The 20,490-nt window shown below is 35.7% G+C and overlaps 1 protein-coding gene across 4 annotated transcripts in view; it reads left to right on the forward strand.

Annotated features, from left to right (window-relative positions):
• The window catches only part of csnk1a1 (casein kinase 1, alpha 1), a 61,499-nt gene that overhangs the window by 36,439 nt on the left and 4,570 nt on the right, over window positions 1-20,490 (forward strand). For 2 of the 4 annotated variants that reach the window (XM_039775142.1, XM_039775145.1), the window contains 5 exons: window positions 1,727-1,866; window positions 5,252-5,330; window positions 6,239-6,313; window positions 9,017-9,123; window positions 9,760-9,908. In XM_039775142.1, coding sequence (XP_039631076.1) covers window positions 1,727-1,866; window positions 5,252-5,330; window positions 6,239-6,313; window positions 9,017-9,123; window positions 9,760-9,908 — 550 coding nt within the window. Of the gene's footprint in view, window positions 1-1,726; window positions 1,867-5,251; window positions 5,331-6,238; window positions 6,314-9,016; window positions 9,124-9,759; window positions 9,914-20,490 lie in introns of those variants that run through there. The other 2 variants (XM_039775144.1, XM_039775143.1) reach the window with 2 other exon arrangements.

Raw genomic sequence — 20,490 nt, forward strand, 5'->3', positions numbered from 1 at the left:
CAACCTCCAGTGCTTACCTCAGTGGGTTAGAGTGAAAGAGTAGGTAGTGTGCTAGTGGTATAGTACAGCAAGTTATCACAGATTGTTCCTTAATAATGTTACCCCAGCGAGAGGTGCTGGAGGATCAGGGATTGTTGTAAATCCAAGACTGAGATTTTTTTTTTTCCCCTGAGTTATCCTCCTTTTGAAATACATTAATTTTAAATCCCAAAGACTGACTCTGTATCTTTTCTGCTATGTAAGGCAAAGTGAGGTTTCAAGACAGCATTTTTGCAGTGAAAAAAACTCGCCCAGAAGTGGAGATTTTTAAGCTCTCTTGTTGCTTCAAATTGATGTATAGTGAACTTTTTTTTGCCAAGTGAGAGCAGAACTTGTATTTAAATAAAATAAGATTTTTGTAAGCAGGTCTTTCTAAAGCAGTTAAGCAGTTTACAGTCTGCTGCAGTTTAATCCCAAAAACATTCTGGAAAAGGCTTCAAATGTTCAAGCCATGCGAAAAACCTTTAAATGTATATTAATAAACACTACACTGTTTTATTAAACTGCCTTTGTACACAGAACACACTAAATGTTAAACTTTTTGTTGTCTTGAAATTCTTTTGAAATGCTCAACATTTATAAAGAGTGTATAAAATGTTAACCTGCCCTTGGATAGTGTGGGTTATTTTTTTGGTTGTGGTAAAATTTTCACAAAGCAAGATTAATTTCAGGCTAGGCTGATTCAGCTTTTACATAAAGTAATGTGCTGTGTTGAGATGGCATAATGGAGTTCTGTGAGCAAAACACTGTAAAAAGAGGTTATGTAGCATTATCCTAAAGCGAGTTTTAAATTGGATAGCAGTTGATTTTAGATTTGTTTCCTCAATTTTGCTGCAGAGGATATTGAGCTCTTATGAATCAACCCTAACCATGCAACCCTTCTCTCCCCCCAAGTAAAGGTGTCTTAAATACTGTAATCATTCACAAGTGTGATTAGAAAGGTGAAGATTAGAGTGTGTTTCATGAATTATAAAAGTTGTCCAACCAAAAATTGAATGTTCCTGGAAATTTTGTTGCAATCTTAGATTGTTACACTGTATCAATTGGGTAGAATAAGAGACATGTGAATACTTGCAGATTTTGAAAAATTTAGATACCAGGTTTTTAGAAGTTTTAAAATATAATACTTTTCAACATGTCATCTGTTTGCTTGATGAAGGCACATGTAGCACCCTTAATAGGCAATACATTTTCTTAATTATTGGTCTTTAGCCAAGCTGAGGCTTAAGAATCTTTTCCAGAGTATGACAATTTTTTGGGATGGGAAACGGTTATTTTTGAGTTAATATTTTTAATGTAGATTTAAACACTTGTTCAAAGAGTGACAAATACTCTTCTTAATTCTTAGTAAATGTAAATGAATATTTTTTTGGAAGCAAAACATTTGATTATCTGACCTATTGTAAACAAAATATTCCTGTACCTGTATCTGGCTTGATTGCGGAATCTTTCTCTAAAAAATAAATGCAGAAAGTTAATTTTGTATCATTTTCTCTATTATGACAGATATTCTTATCTAGCTGCTTTATGAATTTAAAATAAAAGCCTAAATGTGCTGAAATGCTGGTAGAAAAATGCAAAACCGCCATACCCATTAACTTCTCTAACAATTGGAGTCATTATGATATCTGCAGGTCAGTCCAGTCAGGATCTAAATAATATAGAATTTTCACATTTTGTTTTTCAGCTTTTTCTTATTGACTTCGGTTTGGCCAAAAAATACCGGGACAACAGGACACGGCAGCACATACCTTACAGAGAAGACAAAAACCTCACCGGCACTGCTCGCTATGCAAGCATAAATGCACACTTGGGAATTGAACAGAGGTAAGCCTTTTTTTTTTAAATGCAAACACTTAGTTTGTCAAATCATTTCATTGCAGGTGTAGACCATTTCCTTTTTTCCTAAACACTATTCATTTAGCTGTATTGATAATGCAAAGTCATGGTCTGCTAAAGCACACCTGTTTTGCTTTCAGAAAATAAAATTCTTAGAGATCAAAATGAAAGTTGGACGAAAAAGTTAAGCATGGACCTTGGCTCTGTTGCATTTTTAACGGCGTGGGTTGTTTTGGAGAAGACAATACAAATCGAAAATTTTTTTTCCTCCTTGGATTGTGTGTTTAAGAATGGTGGTTAACATTGTTACTGTTGAGCTTAATTTTATGTTCTGAGCTAATGAGCTGTAGTAATGTAAAATTAATTTAGTTCTTGGAGTTGACATCAATTAATTAAATCAGCGGAACCATTGCTAATGTTTTGGTTATTTCAGTATATCTTTCATACTTCGACTGGTCGAATTAATGAGAGAAAAATTTCATGTTTCCAACAGATGTTTTGTTTTAAAGATGTTAGTTGCCAGCTGTCTCATCAAATTACATTTATACTAGAAATTTAGACCCATATTCTGCCCAGGTAATTTTATTAACTGAAAAGTCACTGTTTATAATTTTTTATAATGTTAATCAATTTTATTGCTGCCTTGGCCATTACAAGCTTCTTATGGAGTTTAGGTGTCATTTGTGAGTGTTGTGCTGGCAAACTTTTGATTTATTTCACATTCTGAGTAGGGATTAGGTGTTGTATGGTTTTGGGAATTGTCACATACAAATTTGATAACACGAATCCTAGTTTGAAGTGTTCAGTGTTCATAATCATATACTGTACTGCTGTCTTCTGGGTCCAGTGCTCATAAATACTTGCTCAAATAAAAACAGTAAAGCAAGCATTCCCTGAGGGTCTCCAGCATGTTGTTGAAATAAAGCACGAAGTGCTGAGATAAGGTTGTTTTAAACCTACGTTTACTTCCAGTACTGAACTGCTAGTACCACACTGTTTTAAAAACAGTTTTTCTGTGCTTTTTTGGTACTTGTATATTGTGCAACCCTAGTATATGCATTATCTTCTACTAAGGCCAAGTTCACAGGGCTAGGGAATTAAAGGACACCATGCTTGGTGAGTATGAACATGCTTTACTATTTTGCTGGAAAGATTCTCCATGTCCACATGGCAGCAGGTAGTTTCTCAGCAATGCCGACAGGTGTATGCCAAGCTGAAAAACTTAGTCGCACCTATTTTTATCCGTCTGTCTTTTTGAATAGGTGGTTTATTTTGATGCAACTCTTGATTTGTTAGCATGGTCTAAAAGTCAGAGTGGAAGCATGTTGGTTGTCATTTGCTAGATTTTCATCTCTGTTGTAAGCTGCTATTAACAATGGCTTTAGATGGAATGTGATAGCCAGTCTCAAGAAAACTGGTTACCTCCTTAATGCCTATGCCTTCATCCATGCTGATTTGGTAATTTGTCTTTTGTCATTATGTACATCGTTTCAGGGATTTACTCTAGCCAACAGAAGAAGTCATTTTACCTTACTGGTGCTGCAGCCTTTCAGTTAGCATGCTAGTGGTGTTTGTGGTATTGTATACACGCCTTGTAGATGTGGTACTTTATTTTAGTACAGTTTTACAAGTACATATTTTGCAGTAAAAAGTTTTGCCATGGGGCACTTAAATTGACCTACATATAGTACAGTCTGGTTTTGTTAAAGGCATAGTTTCTGCTTCTTGGTGTAAAAACAATGATTTGTATCTTTTTAAATGAATTGTCTAAGTCTGTATCAGATAATGCGAAATGATCATTGAATCTTTCAAGGAAAATTTATCAGTTGTATAATTTGCTTATACTTTGGTAGCTAATTGGTTTTTCTAAACGTTTCATTAAAGACACGAGAAAATATAAATTGTCTTAATTTGCTTTATCCTCCACATGTAATGGTGCTTGGTCAGTTTCCAGTAGTGTCCTGTTAAACCAAATGTTTTCCTACAATAAAACATTCAGATTCCCTATGAATGTTGTAGTTTTATGTAGCCAATTTTAGGAACTGCAGTAGAAAAAACATTAAATGAATATATTAAGAAGCAATGGGGGCTGTTAACATCAGATTTGTTTTGTATAATCACTGCTGTATTCTATATTTTTCTAACTTGGGTGTACAGTAGTCTGAATTCGCATAAGCCACCTTAATTTGGGGTGTTCATAAGAAATGTAAATATTCCCATATGAGGTAAAAGTGTATAATCAAGAATAGTTTTGAAATATTATAATGTTTCAGTTTAAAGGTCAAGTCTAAATGTTCTTGCCTCTAATAGGATGTCCATAGAGGGCTATATCACTATTAATGGATCAAAAATAACCTCTCATTCTTAACCACTGACCTTGAAATAGTCAAAAATAACTAACCCATGTGCTTGTGAAATTTGTCGTTTGTAATTTTCTGGGAGTGAATCTTGCAGGGCTAGGACCGCAGTAAGAAATCGGATATTAAAAAAAAAAAAAAAATGCAAAATAACATAAATGACCATCCACATGTCTGATCATTTAATCTGAAGACACCAATTGGTTTACTCTTCATCATAAGGGTGTAATTTCCTGCACAATGTTATAGGGCCAGATATAGGGGAAGAAACCCAAAAAGTTAAATATCTTAAAATAGACATCAGAATGAGCTAAGCAGTATGTGTGAGGGATTTTCACATAGTGATGGGTTGGGAGGCGCTGGACCAACAAAGTAATTTCAAAGCATTGAGGAAGAACATCAAAATATTGGAGCTACATGGTCTCCTGCCTTTAATATTCATGAGTTCTGGTAAGAAACCACAGACTTTATAAAGTATGTGCATATCTACAAAAAGAACTGACTGGAAAAAGATCCTGAGGGTTGTGGGTTGAGGTTGCAATAGGGGATCTGTTTAGCGCCTGTATACCCTTCACATCTGTGCTTGTAAGACAGAGAAACCTTGGTATTATACATGCATACAGGAAAAAGTACTCATTTCTTATACTGGCCATTGCGTAGTAATTTGTTATGAAACCTACCGGGCTATTAATAGTGCTTTGTGAGAAAATGGATGAAGCTACAGCTGTGCTGAATGTTCGCTTTTGACATTTCCAAATCTGAAAAGTTGTTGAAGGGTGTCTTGGACATTCTTCATTAGAGTCCTCATTATCTAGCCGATTTATAACTAACTGTTCAGCTACTATCATTTTTGCATGTGTTTTACCTTGTAGTATTAGTTCTTAAATTTAGCTTGTTTTCATGTTATGTTTGCATGTGACAAACTTAGATCTTATTTTTAATGTATGTGGTTTACATTTACTGTAAAATTTTATTTTTTTGCCGCCTTTAACCGTATTCTTGATTCTCTCTTGTAGCCGTCGGGATGATATGGAGTCTCTAGGATATGTGCTGATGTACTTCAACAGAACCAGCCTGCCGTGGCAGGGATTAAAGGTAGGCCAGGCAGGTACCCAAAGGTTCATTGCAGATTTCATGAATTTTGATCTAGCTCTTAACTATTTTAAGTTTGTTTAATGCTGATGAGTGAAGCTTTTTGCAAGTACTCTAAAATAGAAGTTGAGTCTGGAATATACATAAGAATATATTTTGTAGCAGGTAAAGCATTTAAGCTAGTCTATGTGCTTTGGAGAGGTAAAGCCTAAGATTTCTAAAATTTAGTTCATTCTGTCATTACTAGTAATTTCAAGATTAGTTTTTGTAGGTAATGCAGAACTTAGGTTAATTTTTTTTTTTTTATCTCACTGAAGTAAATAACATTACATTTGTTTTTACATCTGGACACATTGCATTATATGAGAGATTTTGTATGAAGCAGTACAATATTGATGTACATCTTGTTGAAGTATGTTTACCAGTTTACAATAGAGGCAGAAAGACAGTATTACCACAGCTGAAGAAGCCTATTAAATATTGGAATTACTGGAATATTTGTTAACTTTAAGTGAGACATTGGTCTGCCTCTACGTAATTGTGGACTGTTATAGCATTTAGTCTTTCTTTGTTTTGCAAAGTATTAAGTTCCCATCATGGTTTTCCTAGGAGCAGGTGGTACATTTTTGTATTTGAATCAACCTAAAAGTCTTCAATTTTTTCATTTTATTAAAAAAAAATTTGGATGTAGTCAAGGAATGAAATAGAGTAATATGTAATTTACCCTAAACTACAGTGAGGAAATATTTTAGCTCTTAGAGCTGCTTAATCTGGAATTGGATTGTGCACTAATTGAAAATGCATTGTTCACCACTTGCATGACTTGGATGTTCCTTAAAAATGGCAAACTAATACACAAACACAAATCAGTGTTGCACAACATTTTATATTCTCGTCCACATGTTCCGCAGGCTGCCACAAAGAAACAGAAGTATGAGAAGATAAGTGAAAAGAAGATGTCTACTCCTGTTGAAGTTTTGTGTAAGGTATGTAACAGCCTTAACAGTCTGGAGAAATGTTTTATATTATGCAATACCTATATACTCCTTATGGCAAAAATGGAATACAGTTATAAGAAATATATATGAAATATTTTATTTTTGATTAATTCTTAATATCCATCTCTTGTGAGCAAAATAAATACTATGCAGGCAAAATTATGTTCTTTAAATCTGCATTGTGTCTGCTTCCCATTCCTGAGATGTTCTGAAGCATTCACAGGCTTGCATCAGTGCTGCTGTCTTCATGTCTTTTCTGTATAAATAAATTAAAAAAAAAACAAAAAACAAACACAAAACCTGTTACTCTAGAATCCTTGAAGCCAACAAATATTTGTAATATTTACTGGGCCACCTTAACTTCCCTTGCCCCTCCTAATCAGTTTCTTAGTTTTGCAAATGTGTAAATCCGCGCCAACAGTAGGCAGCCTGCACAATCATCCCTCACAGAGGCAGCTGAAGTCAAGTCAGATGCAAATTTCTCAGAGCTGAAATCTCTTTATCTGGGATTTAGGTGTCGGAAATTGTGTAGGGTAAATACATTGATATTTGGAATACATACATTTCATGTGTGTTCCTTGTCTACAGTGATCTGTGTAAATGTAGAATGACAGGAAAAGCCAGGCAAGAAATGTTGAACACATAACTAAAACACTTTTTCATGTTATAGTAATGACAAAATGCTGATGTGAAGTGTATGTGTGAAGACTGACGTTCAAATATCAAACAGTTTCACAAAAGGTATAATGAAACAAATGTGCTTTTATTTGATAATATAACCAAAGAGAAAAATTATTCAATTTTACATGTTGCTGTCAGTTTGTAAAAACTGAAGCCCAAATATCAGTCGATACAAAGTAAACATGTCCGCTTAGCTGGTGCAGAGGTAAGAACTGCTGTCTTGTATTCGAGAGGTTGCCGATTCGATGCCAGGTCCTCCCAGCATTTACTGTTTTGACTAGTGATCTGCTTTTATTATATAATATTATATAATATTATTATTATATAATAAACATACATTTGATTTGAGTATGTAACACCTGGTGTACATATTTGCTACTTGTAAAAGGTATTGCTGAAGGGATATAAGCAGACACACACTCTGGTGAATTGTTTTATTGGTATCTTGTCGTGGCTTTAATTTTTTAAAATTCATTTTTATTCTTGAATAAAAGCACACTTGTTTTGTGTTATACCTTTGAAAAAGTGTTTTTTATATTCAAGTAACCACTTGAATGACAATGAAGTGTCAATTCCAGCCAGCAGTTTTTTTTTTTTAATCCTCTGCAGAGATATTTAAAACTTGCTTTTAGTGTTTTAATATATCTCATTGCGCTATTGGCAGATACACTGTTAAAGTAATTTGTCTCCCAGTCAGTGGGTGGTTTAAGCCAGCACAGCAGTGGTACAAGATCATAAATTGTGTGATGAAATGCTGCACTTAAGGTAGGTGGAGCAGAAATGTGCTTAATTGCATCAGCTGACCAGCAGTATCTGTCAAGTGTGCTGTGTGCACACAAAGGTCAAAAGAGGATTGTGGTTGTGCATAAAAGCACAGTCATCTCACAAAGAAACTTGCTTAGATGCATTGCATGTATTTAGTTTTGGGGATGCTGGGTGGTGATTGGCTAGATAATGTTCTAAAAAGTTAAGCCATGAATGCTTGTGCATAGGTTCAGATTTACTTGCCTGTCGTAATATGCAATTATTGTACATTTATTTTCTGTCTTTTCTGTGTCCTGGGTAAGGATTTAGGGAGTATCAAATCAATTACATGAAGGGATGAAAATACAAATAGGTGAAGTCTGGATCTGGGTGATATTCTTTTAGGCATCATTCTGAAATAAAACAGACTAATAACTGGTTATAACAAATGCCTCAATTTCTTGCCACATTTAGACTTGATTGAGGCTTTTAGAAGATTTTAGATTTATGGTAAAATGGCCATGTCTCAGCTAAAATTAAATGTGGGAGGAGAGGAATGCACATATAGCTTGACTTTCTCAAATGAAGTTTTTTTTTTTAAACACTGCCAATATAACAATTCTATTCAAACTTTACCTGTTTGGAAGAACTGTCAGCAGTAACTATTGTAAAGCCAACAAGTTGAACATAATTTACTCATTTCAGACAATGTAGCAAAAAAACCTTTCAAGACATGCAGCTGCTAGAATTCATAAAGTGACATTGCTCAAAAGAGTAAGACCCATAAGCATGCTTGGATATATGGCACTCTTTCGTGTTTTTGTCATTTGAATTGGCCTGTTGTATATTGCTCAGTTTTTTTGAAAGAGTTCTACTGTAACAAATGCTGCTGTTCTCTCTCGATTCCACACAGGCTAGGAGTGTAAAACTTTATTTTTACACTCAACCTAATGGTCTACTTGAGACATTTTTCATATTAGCTGGTTAAAGTTTACTTCAGCCATGTTGGATCAGTAAATAAAGTACAAGTAAACAAATGACCACACATCAAAGTCAAATCACTGCACCTGCATCCAGGCAAGAAAGCGGTTTGTCCAATGTTATAGGAGTTAAACTTATGTTCTCTTGGATTTATCCATTAAACATGTTGGTTTTCAGCTTAAGCATTACCATTAATTTGTACTGCTCAGAAATCTAGAAAATGCATGAATGTTTTATCCCCAAACCCATTCACTTAAACATACTTGAAAACTCTTTTCTTGTTAGGGATTCCCAGCAGAGTTTGCTATGTATCTGAATTACTGCCGTGGCCTCCGATTTGAGGAAGCACCAGACTACATGTATTTAAGGCAACTCTTCCGTATTCTCTTCAGGTATTTGGATATTATCTGTGTTTTATCTATCTGGATAATCAGATTTTTGATTTTAATTGCTTTAATTGCTCTTTTCCCCTAGTACAAACATTTTTTTTGAAATTTGAATATTTCCATTGTTCGAGTCGTGTGCAGACTTGAATAGAAACTGATACTTGAATTTTCAACATGTATATCAATATTAAAATAGAAAAATCTTTAAATTGAATATTTAACTATTAGCTGGGGAATGTTCGAGACTAAGTGGTGTCAGTTAACTTAATTTTAGCATTTGCAAGTAATTGCTAGTTTGCATTTGTATTATGGTGTGTAATGTTTTGCTAGCTTGCTATCATTGTCCTTTGTTATTGCCAATTTAAAGCTGTTTAACTTAAAATATATATTTTCCTTAATGTTTAGTTTACCTTATACTGTTTCTTGAAAATGTCCTGATCTTATCTGTTTCTAAACATATTTTACTTGGTTATCCATCTAAGCTGATCTAGTCTGAAGAAGTCTTAATATTTGATGGTCGTCTTTCTTTTACAAGATTCTGCTTAGATAGACTCCAGGAAAATTGAATTGTTTACTTACCGGCTGGGAAAGTACTTTAATAAATATGCGTCTTTTTTTTTTTTTTTTATTTTGCCTTTTCAGAACATTAAATCATCAGTATGATTACACGTTTGATTGGACAATGTTGAAGCAGAAAGCCGCCCAACAGGCAGCCTCCTCCGGAAGTCAGGGGCAGCAGGTTCAAACTCCCACAGGCAAGCAAACTGACAAACCCAAGAGTAACATGAAAGGTTAGTAGCAATGAGCCAAGCGACGTTTTCTGTGCAAAATAGAGACACCAATTGCTTTTATTTCAAAAATTAAAGATTGGGCATATTTGTTTTAAATTTATTGCTAAAAGTCAGATCTAAGAAATTAAAACGGTGTTAGTTCAAGGAGTTGATAAACCAAAGTGGTTAATTCAATTGGTCTGTCTTGCAAAAGCAAAGACGTCCTTGGGAAATTTGACTACTAACTTTGAACCAAAAATGTCTGTTGTTCTTGTTTTGGTCAAAAGTTTTTTTTTATTTATCTTGCTCATAGATTAAATGTGAAACTTCTTTCTTGGATGAATTAACCTCTTTCTTAATGGGGTGTCCTTCTAAATTGTGAATAATCAAATCTTCCTGGACCTAACACTTGTTACTATTGATTGGAGTGCAGTAAGTCAGGTGAAGGCATTGAAATGTTAAAGCAGAAGGATTTTCTAACCAAAAACTAACTTTGGGTTTGTATGTTACTGATTAATTAAAAGTCCTGTTTCTATTTTTAGTAATGCACAACCTGACTAAAGAGAGAGGAAATTTTCTTTAAGCAATTGTTCTCGTTTTGCTCCTGGCTTTTCCATGTCCTTTCCATTTCATTTTCAAATTAGTTCGAGTTTAATATGCATTATAATGGAAGTTGATAACTAAAGGTGTGTTTGTGTGTTTGTGCCATTGTTTGCATTTTAACATGTGCATGAAAAACGAATTAAAATGTTCAGTTCACTTTCTAGTCATTTAAATGTGAGTGCTTGTTCCATGTGACAAATATTTGATTATGACTTAGACAAATGTTTACAATTTTAATGCATTTCTTTAGTTTTGTTTAAGCATTTTTACCTTTTTGGTGGTGGGGAACCTGCCAGCATCTGAAGACTAATTCTAAACCAGTAGTAATGATCTTAAATTGGGTTATTTACCGGTTATTTTGGTATCTGTTGATGAAATGCATTATCAGTAAGTATTTGGTAACAACTGGAATTGTATCAAACTGTTTGTAATAAACAAAATTGCAAATATTGGTTTTAAAATATTTTCTGCAAATGTTTGGTTAATTGGAGAAACCTAATAGGGTAGCTATGAAATCTGACTGTTAGTCAAAATGATTATATTAAAGGGCTTGGTGGCAGGTAGATGGGAGATGCGTTGAAGTCTAGGAAACCGTTATCGTCACTGCTGTGCTGGAGTGCTTCTGTTATTGCACTTATAGTTAGTTTAAAGTGAGTGTACCTTACAGGGTATTTCATCCAGGACAATGTGACCTTACTGGCCATTCAGTATCGAAGTATGATTTTATATATATATATATATATATATATATATATATATATATATATATATATATATATATATATATATATATATATATATATATATATATATATATATAAAATAAACAAAATTCACTAAGACACCTATGGCGCACGCAGGAAGGAGCCACGGCCACCAACTCCTGGCACCTCCGAGCCACGTTGACTGTTCATAGAGGCATGTTTCTCGCGGAGGTGAGTCACCATACGTAGCGTGTAAAACGGTTTTTGAGGGGTATCCCATGGGATCCGTAAAACAATCCTTTCCAACTGAGGTTAAAACACAATGAAGTAAGCAGTCTTTAAAAACCGAGTTTTCGGTTACGACGCACGACCATGTGCACCATAACAAACTGTTTTACACGCTACATATAGCAATTCGCATCTGCGACAAACATGCGTCGTCTTCACTCACGGACAATTATATGTTGCTCTCTCCAGAGTTCCATCTTTTCATTCACTTTCTGTTATATCCTCAAACCCTCCCTTTTTAGACTACTGTGTCTTTCCAGAAGTGTTCAACCATCAATAAATAATAATGCAACGTTTGTTATGCTGCGGCTTCACTATTGTGTTGTATTTTGCTCTCTCCAGAGTTCCATCTTTTCATCCACTTACTGTTGTATTCTCACACCAACCCGTTTTAGACAACCGTGTCTTTCCAGAAGTGTTTAGCATTCAATTAATAATTATGCATGAGATTGAGCGTGTGTCTACCAGGCACAAAGAGGAGTGGGTAAGCCATTGAACCCCATTCGGGCTGCAAACCGTGGAATTTCCACTAAGTGCGACTCATGTGCTCTCACTGGTTGCGTCCCTACCCTTTGTGCACACCCCCCTGCCACCTCGCGACTACCGTGGTCGGGTGTCTTGGTGGATTATATATAGAAAAGCAGCCAAAACTGCACTGAACAATGAAACGTCTACGTGAGTTACAGATGCATCTGGACTGTGTAAAAACGACGGTGACTCCAGTGACAAGTTGGAGGTGGGCATATGAGCAGGCAGTGCATACTGAACGAGAAATCGGCAGACTAGTATGACGGAGGGAGCTGAGTGGACGTCCTTCTCCTCTCCTGCCGTTCCACACTCCACGCCTGAGCGCAGTGCACTCGCATCCCTCGGCAGGAGAAGGCACGATGAGGGTCCGCCAGTTTTCAGTCATGGACGATTGTGTGTTGGTTCATTCCGTGCATTGTTACAATGTTGCTTTTCTTGCTGACTTATTACATTACCGATTTTTTAAATGTTAATTTTCTCCATGTGCTTAATCATTAAAAAATTGGCCTGATTATGCGGTGTATGGTACGCCGCGGGTTGGCTAGTACTTATAAATAAACTGAATTTGGAATTGGACCTTTTCATCTTGAAAGACAGACCTAAAAAGCAATATCAGAACAAATTTTTAAGGCAAAACACTTTTCAGAGAACTGGAACCAACTTGATAATCAGTAGAAACTTTGCAGTTTTCCCTCTTTATTTATAGGTAATTGATCATTTGAATACTTGTAGGTAAGGTGATTCCACAATCTTGAGACAAATTTAACATCTCATCTCTTGATTAGAGCCATCTCTTAGTGGAAAATGTAAAACTTAAAGCAGTTGTTTTGCTTACCTGTGATACTTCGGTCAATTGAACCATAGTAGCCAGGTATAGTAATCCTAACAATAATTATGATAAAACCTTTCTTCAGTGTCATGCTTCAGGGATGTCATCTTTCCAAATATGAGTGTTTTTTGCTTTTTGTTTTTCAGTATGAAACGTAGGAGCTTTATAAGATAATTCTATCAGAATGTAAGCAGCATTTCACTGGTGTTAGTCTTATGGATATCTGCGCGTTCAGAGAGAAACTGGATGTCAAGGATGTTCTGTTCACTTGACCTTTTGCGGCGTAACCAGGGTTGTGCAGGTTGCCTTTTCCTTGACATTCCTTGTTCTTGTTGCTTATTTATATTGACTTCACAACAGGTGGTTCTTTGGGCTGGATGTAGACAATTGCTTTGAGGTTGTTTGCATACTTGTTTCTATTAATTGTATTATAAGAATTATTTTCATATTTGTTTTTTAAAATTATGCAAACACCCCATTTGTTCACTGGTGAAGTTGCTGATTTCAGTTTTCAGTCAGAGCTATTGCATTTTATAAAACTGACTGCACAGTGTTAGATCCACAAGTTGCTTTAGTACAGCCTCAATCTTTTTGTAATTTATAGGGTCATTATAGTTGGAGTACAATAAAACAAGCAATGTTCTGAATTAAAATGTTCCTTTCTCTCATACCTGTTTTTTTTTCTTTGTTGGAAAAAACGAAGCTTGTTAGCACGACTTTGAAGGTCATGTTTGTCTTGAAAAGGTGAAGGATTCTCTTCATTTACTGACGGAAGAGCATGCTTCTAACCAGAGTGTTGTAACAGTGACTTAAGTGCTTTATTCTGTAGAATTTTTTTTTTTCATATTTACACATTTGCATCTTGATATTTTCTGGGACTTGGACAATGATGAACAATATTTTGCATTCTTTAAAACATGTTTATAAAAGTCTTGCTTATTAATTGCAGCTTACTACTGAGATTAATGGAAACAGTGAAAGAAAATTTCTTATTTACTTAAAACTGAATCTAAATAACACAAACGTTAAAATCACCAGTGAAAGTATTGCTGAGATCAAACAGCAAGTTTGAGTAAATCGTTTCAAAGTGACCTATAGGATTTGCACAACATGCACTAAGACCAAGAAAACTATTATGAGTATTAAGCAGATACCCTTAATTTAAACATATGAATCCACATAATTTATTAATCATAATTGAACTACAGGGCTTGAACATTTCTGTCTGGATAAACATAAGCTGCTCTGCTGTAAGGTCAATTGTGCAGCATACAAGCAAGAATAAAAATCTTACAGTATACTGTAGTGTAAACATCCAAAGTTATTTCAAATACTACACAGGATAAAAGCTATAGTAGCATTTGTACATAAATTCTGTCATTTATTGCACAAAGATGCAAGCATATGTCCAAAACAAGGAAGTCTCTTTCACTATTTTGCAGTGTGATTCCTTTTAAGTTTGCTGAGTGTTTTTCTGCATGTATCTTGATTTAGACCTGTCATGGAGAACTGAGGCCTGAAGCTTTTCGTATTCTTATTCTGTGCAATGGTTAGTTTGCTGATGGTAAATTAAGTTTGCTGTTGAGCTGTCTTTAATGGCAACTGATTTTCTGTTTGGTTTGTAGATTGCCGTCTTTTGAGCATCATCAGTTTTTTCAAAGCCAGCCCACCTGCACAACAGTGATGATGATCTATGTCTTGCAATTAAATCTGACGTAGATTGCGAGGCTTTTTGTATCCCTTGGCACTGTTTGCTCAGTGATGTTTAGGCAGCAAATATGTTCACTATGCACATCAATGCGCTTGCTTTGCAGATGCACAGTTGTCTGTCTTGTAAGGTTACACGAGACAGTAAATGTATACACTCAACGTGTTTTTTGACTTTTTTGCAAAGCTAATGATATATTCAATAATATCGGCTCACACATAGTTAAAACAACAATTAAGATGTTACTGTAGACACATTGCACACTTTTAGTCACTACTTAGAAAATCTGTTAGGGAGTAGCACAAGTAAGTCCTATCCATGTTGCACCATATCTCTTGGAGGCAGGTAGAGATGAGACTTGCTTGTCTGTCTGTCGCAGTCAAGCTCCATTGCCTTTTATTCAGAGTTACTAAAGCCTGGTTCACTGCTAGTTTACCACTTGTACCGTTCCTATTTTTCATTTTAAATTGTTCGTTTTATTAGCAGTTTGTCTTGTGTTCTTATCTAAGTGTTGAGCGAGTTGAGATTGATGCATGATAGCTTTCTTCACAAATGATTGCCTGGCAAAATTCCTGTGCTTGTTGCTAATCTGAAAAATTGCCAAGTTTCTAGGAAAACTCTTCAGTAGCGTGAAGTTTTAGGTAATGCATTCATTTGCAGAAATAGGACGTCAAGGATGAAATTAGTACTGATTATGGTTTAGAGAAGCCCACCATAAGGAGCATAATGCTGTAAAAAAATGAAATGACTTGCACTCACAGAATAATTCTGGTTATTTGACTGAGCTGAAACAAGAATTATGCCTACTATCTTGACTACTACCTGGAACATTCAATAAAGTCTGAAGCCTAAGAAATGTTGTGTATTTCGAATAACTTTGGGCTCTGTTACACAAGTAACCTTGTTCTTAAAAAATTCTATAGATTTAGGAATATAGTTTGTCTTGAAATTGTACATTTTTTTTTATATATCGAAGTGACTATAAATGGTGCAGGCCAATAAGGTTTTTGTAAAATTGGTAATTCATGGCTGTTTGGTCATTTACCAATAGGCACTGCCTCTTACATTAATGTTATTAATCTTTAATGTTTTAAGTAAAGCTTTATAGTGAGATTGAGGTGTATTCACTGGATTGTTTGTGTTCCAGTCTAAGACCTACCTTTGACAGTCACCCAGTTCCACATTACACTCTGCCCATCTTCTTCCTGCAGGTGGTGGACCCACAAAGCTAACTGTTCAAATTCTCGCCCTTCGGTATCTTACAACATCTTAAGTGCTTGCTGAAATCTGCAACTGTTTAAACTGAAAAAGGAGTTCTGATACTGTGTTAGTAACAGACCAATTATTTGGTTCTCAGTCACTCATTTCATGGCAGTGGCAATAAGTAGTTTGGCAATCAACAATAGGTCAAACATAACTGCTATTTAAATAGGCAGATTACTAGTTCTGATCAGGATATCACAGAAGATTAGAAATGTTTCATGTTTGAGTCCAATTGTTTTAACTCTTTTAGGGCTAATTTTTTTTGTTTTCTCCCAGGGCTGAATATTTTTCCAAAACCTAAACCATTGCTTTGTGCGTGTGTTTTTTTTTTTTTTTTTAACACATCAAATCAACAAAAATATTTATTTTTTATAAATGTTACAGCCTTGCATGTTGTATGAGCCTGCATACTATACGATTTCACATACATATCATATATTACACCGCAAAATCCTGCAAAGTGTGTTCTCGCTCAAAGCAGCCAAGTTCATGCATTGCCACATTGCACTGCTTACAATGTGTGTTGCACTGGTGCCTCCTTTTCAATTGTCTGTTGCTGCACTTTCTCACATATATTGTTAGTGTGTACTGTAGAGAGACTAGTCACCCGTTTGACATTGTGCCATGCCTCTAAGTGTTCCGCCTACATGAAAACCAGATTGTCACCTCTTTTCCTCTCCAGCCTGTCTGGCTTCAACTGTGAAGGCCTGTGTCTCCTGTTCACCCACACTGTGCCACAAGCTCTAATTCTCCTGCTCTGTAGCTCCATGAACAATTCTGGTGATGTATAAAAATTGTCCATGTATACAACATGACCCAAATTTTTATAGCCCTGAAGCAGCTCCTGCACAACCTGACTTGTCAAGGGGCAGTTTTCTCTGTATTTTATCATGGATTCATCCACAGATATATCCTGGCCAGGCTGATAAAATTGTTTATATGTTGGTTCCAAAATGTCAAGCAGGGGCTGAACTTTATACATGGGGTTATAGCTGGCTCACCCCTTGGGATTTGCTTCTGGTTATCACAGAAGTGAATAAAACTTTGCAGCAGCACATACCTATCATGTGACATAACGGGGACAAAGCACATTTGGACCAATGCTTCCTGAAGTTATATCACCTGTCTAATCCCATCTCTATTTGTAATGTGTCAAAGCCCTTCATCTCGTCTTTTGTTGTGGGTTTCCACTTTGAAAAATGACAATGTGCGATCAGCTGATGCCAGTTCCTCACTCGATCTCCTGATCACTGTCAACAAAATCAGATTATGAAAAATCAGTCCGACTTGGCCATAATGTGCAAAATATTGTCTGCTGAGTATTTTTTCCTCTCTTCCAGGTTTTTGCAATGTTTTTAATCTGTCACTGCCCCTTTCTCAGGTCCCATCATTGAACTACACCAGTGCTACATACATTAACCCATTTCTCATGGCTTATTCCATATAATGTATGTTCCTAAAGCCATTGATTTATTTTAATCAGTGCTCCTGTTGTACTGGTGTTTGCATTTTCTCAGTATAATTATTGTATGAAAGTTAATAAAATTGAAAGGTTAGCACCGTCATCTTCATTTCATTGTAAAGAGTACTTATCACATGACTGAAGCTTTAAAATAAGTTACTGCTCAATATAATTGGCCACATTAACTTTATTAGTTGACAGGCTTTTTCGGTGAACATACTTCAACCAGCATATTTAGGCATGTTTTGTAAATGTGTAAAAATAGCTAAAAAGTAGATCTGACACTTAATACCTATTCATTGCAGCATGAAGATGTATGTTAATATTTAGCACATCTTGTGTCATGGCTTATTGCACCCTTACAAAATGTTATGGAAGTAAGTGTAAGATTAAAAGAAACAGTTTTGGAGCAAAGAACAATTTATAGAATAGTAATGTCAGTTCAGTAATATTGGAATATTATAGTACATAAAATATACCACAATAACGTACAAGTTATTGGCTGAGTGATAAATGACGGACTAGCAGCACACACCCTCCTCTTCCCTGAGTAGTGCTCCTGGTGGATCCCTGTGAAGTGTCCAGCGCCTCACACCTGCTGTCTGAAAAGACTTTTGTTCCTTTAGCTCGAGCACTGATCTTGTCATAATTGGGTAAATTGCTCACTTATTTGCCCTAGACAGAAACATAGCATGAACTTTTTTGTTCATCATAAAATGAGCATTGATAAAAGAACAAATTTTTGATACGGTCAACAGTTGAGTGGCAAACATAAAAATCTTCAACATAATATTGAAATTGGTGGTGTTGCGCAATAATTGTGATGTAGATTATGTAGATGGGTATTTTTGAGATACTGAGATTAAAAGGCACAACGAAAGGTAAGATGAAAATGGCAAATTTAGAGGGATTGTTTTTCTTTTTTTTTAAATATTTTATACATACAAAATGTAAAATTTTATTAGCCTATATTCAGAGTTAGATTATGTTGGAAATACCAACAAAGTTTTTGTCTGTCTGTCTGTCTGAAAGTTTCTGTATGATACTCTTAACGGGGAGAAAATCAATTTTATTTATAATATAATTTAAAATTAAGCAGGTGAAAGTTAGAATGATACTGCAGTATTTTTGGAGTCTTTTTTTATTAATGACGTAAGGCAGTGTTTGAAGCAGAGATTTTACCTTTTATTTTTTAATGCATCTTGCAACACTGTTGATCAACACTGTTTAGGAGACTTGTTTGTTGGTTCTTTGTCTACATTAGAGCTTGGCAATATGGTCATAAAGATCATGATAATTTACGGTATTAATCAACCTTTGTTTACCATAGGATAGAACTTACTATTACTGTGTATCTTATTACTATAGACTGAATAAACGATGTTCTAGTTTAAAATGATTACCAATGAATGACAGACGCAGACTATAGACATACAAAAAGTCCTTAAACTGAAAAGTTGCAATGAAATAATTGCACTTGTTTACAGTATCTGTGCTGCTTAAGGTATGTACCAATACAGATGTAACTACAAATACATTTAAGTGCAAACATTATAGTCCTATCTTATATACAGTAATCCCTCCTCAATCGCGGGGGTTGCGTTCCAGAACCCCCTGCGATAGATGAAAATCCGCGAAGTAGAAACCATATGTTTGTATGGATATTTTTATACATTTTAAGCCCTTATAAACTCTCCCACACTGTTAACATTAGAGCCCTCTAGACATGAAATAACACCCTTTAGTCAAAAGTTTAAACTGTGCTCCATGACAAGACAGAGATGACAGTTGTTTCTCACAATTAAAAGAATGCAAACATATCTTCCTCTTCAAAGAATGCATGTCAGGAGCAGAGAATGTCATAGAGAGAGAAAGCGAGAGAAAAGCAAACAATCAAAAAATCAATATGTTGCTTTTGGGCTTAAGTATGCCGAAGCACCTCGATAAAGCAGCATTTTTTAGAGGAGCCTCCGTATCCTCTAGGTAAACAGCCTCTGTGCAAACAGCCCCTCTGCTTACACCCCCTCCATCAGGCAGAGAGAGAGAGAGACAGAGAAAAGCAAACAATCAAGCACCGTGCGGGAAGCATATCGTATATCATTGAAAAGTTTTATTTAATACATAATACATGCTCTGGGTTGCTTCTAAGCCATCCGCCAATAGCGTCCCTTGTATGAAATCAACTGGGGAAGCATGTACCATAAATTAAGACCCATTGTCCGCAGAAATCCGCGAACCAGCGAAAAATCCATGAAATATTTAGATATGCTTACATTTAAAATCCGCGATGGAGTGAAGCCGTGAAAGTTGATATAGCGAGGGATCACTGTATTACTAAGTATGTTCTTAGTAATGTAACAATAATAGTTTATTTAAAATGTATTTATCTACGTTGAGAGCCATAGGTGTAATAAAGTGATCAGTGCTTTTTCTTTCTCATGGAAAGGCAGAGGAATCTGACAGCAGCATCAGTTACCAAAGTAAATACTGAATAGCAGTGTGGACCACACAGCAGTACACGCTTTACAGGGCCTGTAGTGTCTGGCATCTTTGTAAAGTCTTTGTCAATCAAATCCTGACATAGTGGTTTCAACCCTTCTGGTACTGTGTGTCCCAGAGCAAGCTACTTAAACTGCCTGTGCTCCAGTTGGAAACAACAAAGTAAATGTAGCCAATTGTGTCTCAATTGTTGTAAGTTGCCTTGGGTAAAGCAGTCAGCCAAATTTGGTTAAAAAATTTATATTTTCTGACCCCTAAGCACTGCAGGCTTGACAATGCTCACTCTGCCGGCATTCGTATTATAGTCCGCTAAGCCCCTAGTATCACAGGGCATGCTCGAGCACCATTGAGATGGTGTCTGCCATGTGATCCTAGGTGTAGCAGTTTGGAAGCTATGGTGTATAATTGCATTCCATGTCAGCACACTGTATAGTAAGAGTTGTGTATTTATGCAATACATATTCATCAGCTGATCTTTGTTATAGATATGACAAACACAACCTACATCCTAAATAAACAAGTATAAAGATATGAGAGAGAGATCTTGGGGGCATGCACTGATTGCAGCACCCACACACAACAGATCGCCCATTTTCAGACCCGAGTTCAGCCTTGCAATTCGTGACACCTCAGTACCACACTGGAGCAGTGCAAGGTGTCCCGTTCTCTACCCGACCAATTTCAGTGGCTGGAGTGCCACTGTAACACACAAACAGACC

The sequence above is a fragment of the Polypterus senegalus genome, chromosome 13, assembly GCF_016835505.1.
Source record: "Polypterus senegalus isolate Bchr_013 chromosome 13, ASM1683550v1, whole genome shotgun sequence".
NCBI lineage: Eukaryota > Metazoa > Chordata > Cladistia > Polypteriformes > Polypteridae > Polypterus > Polypterus senegalus.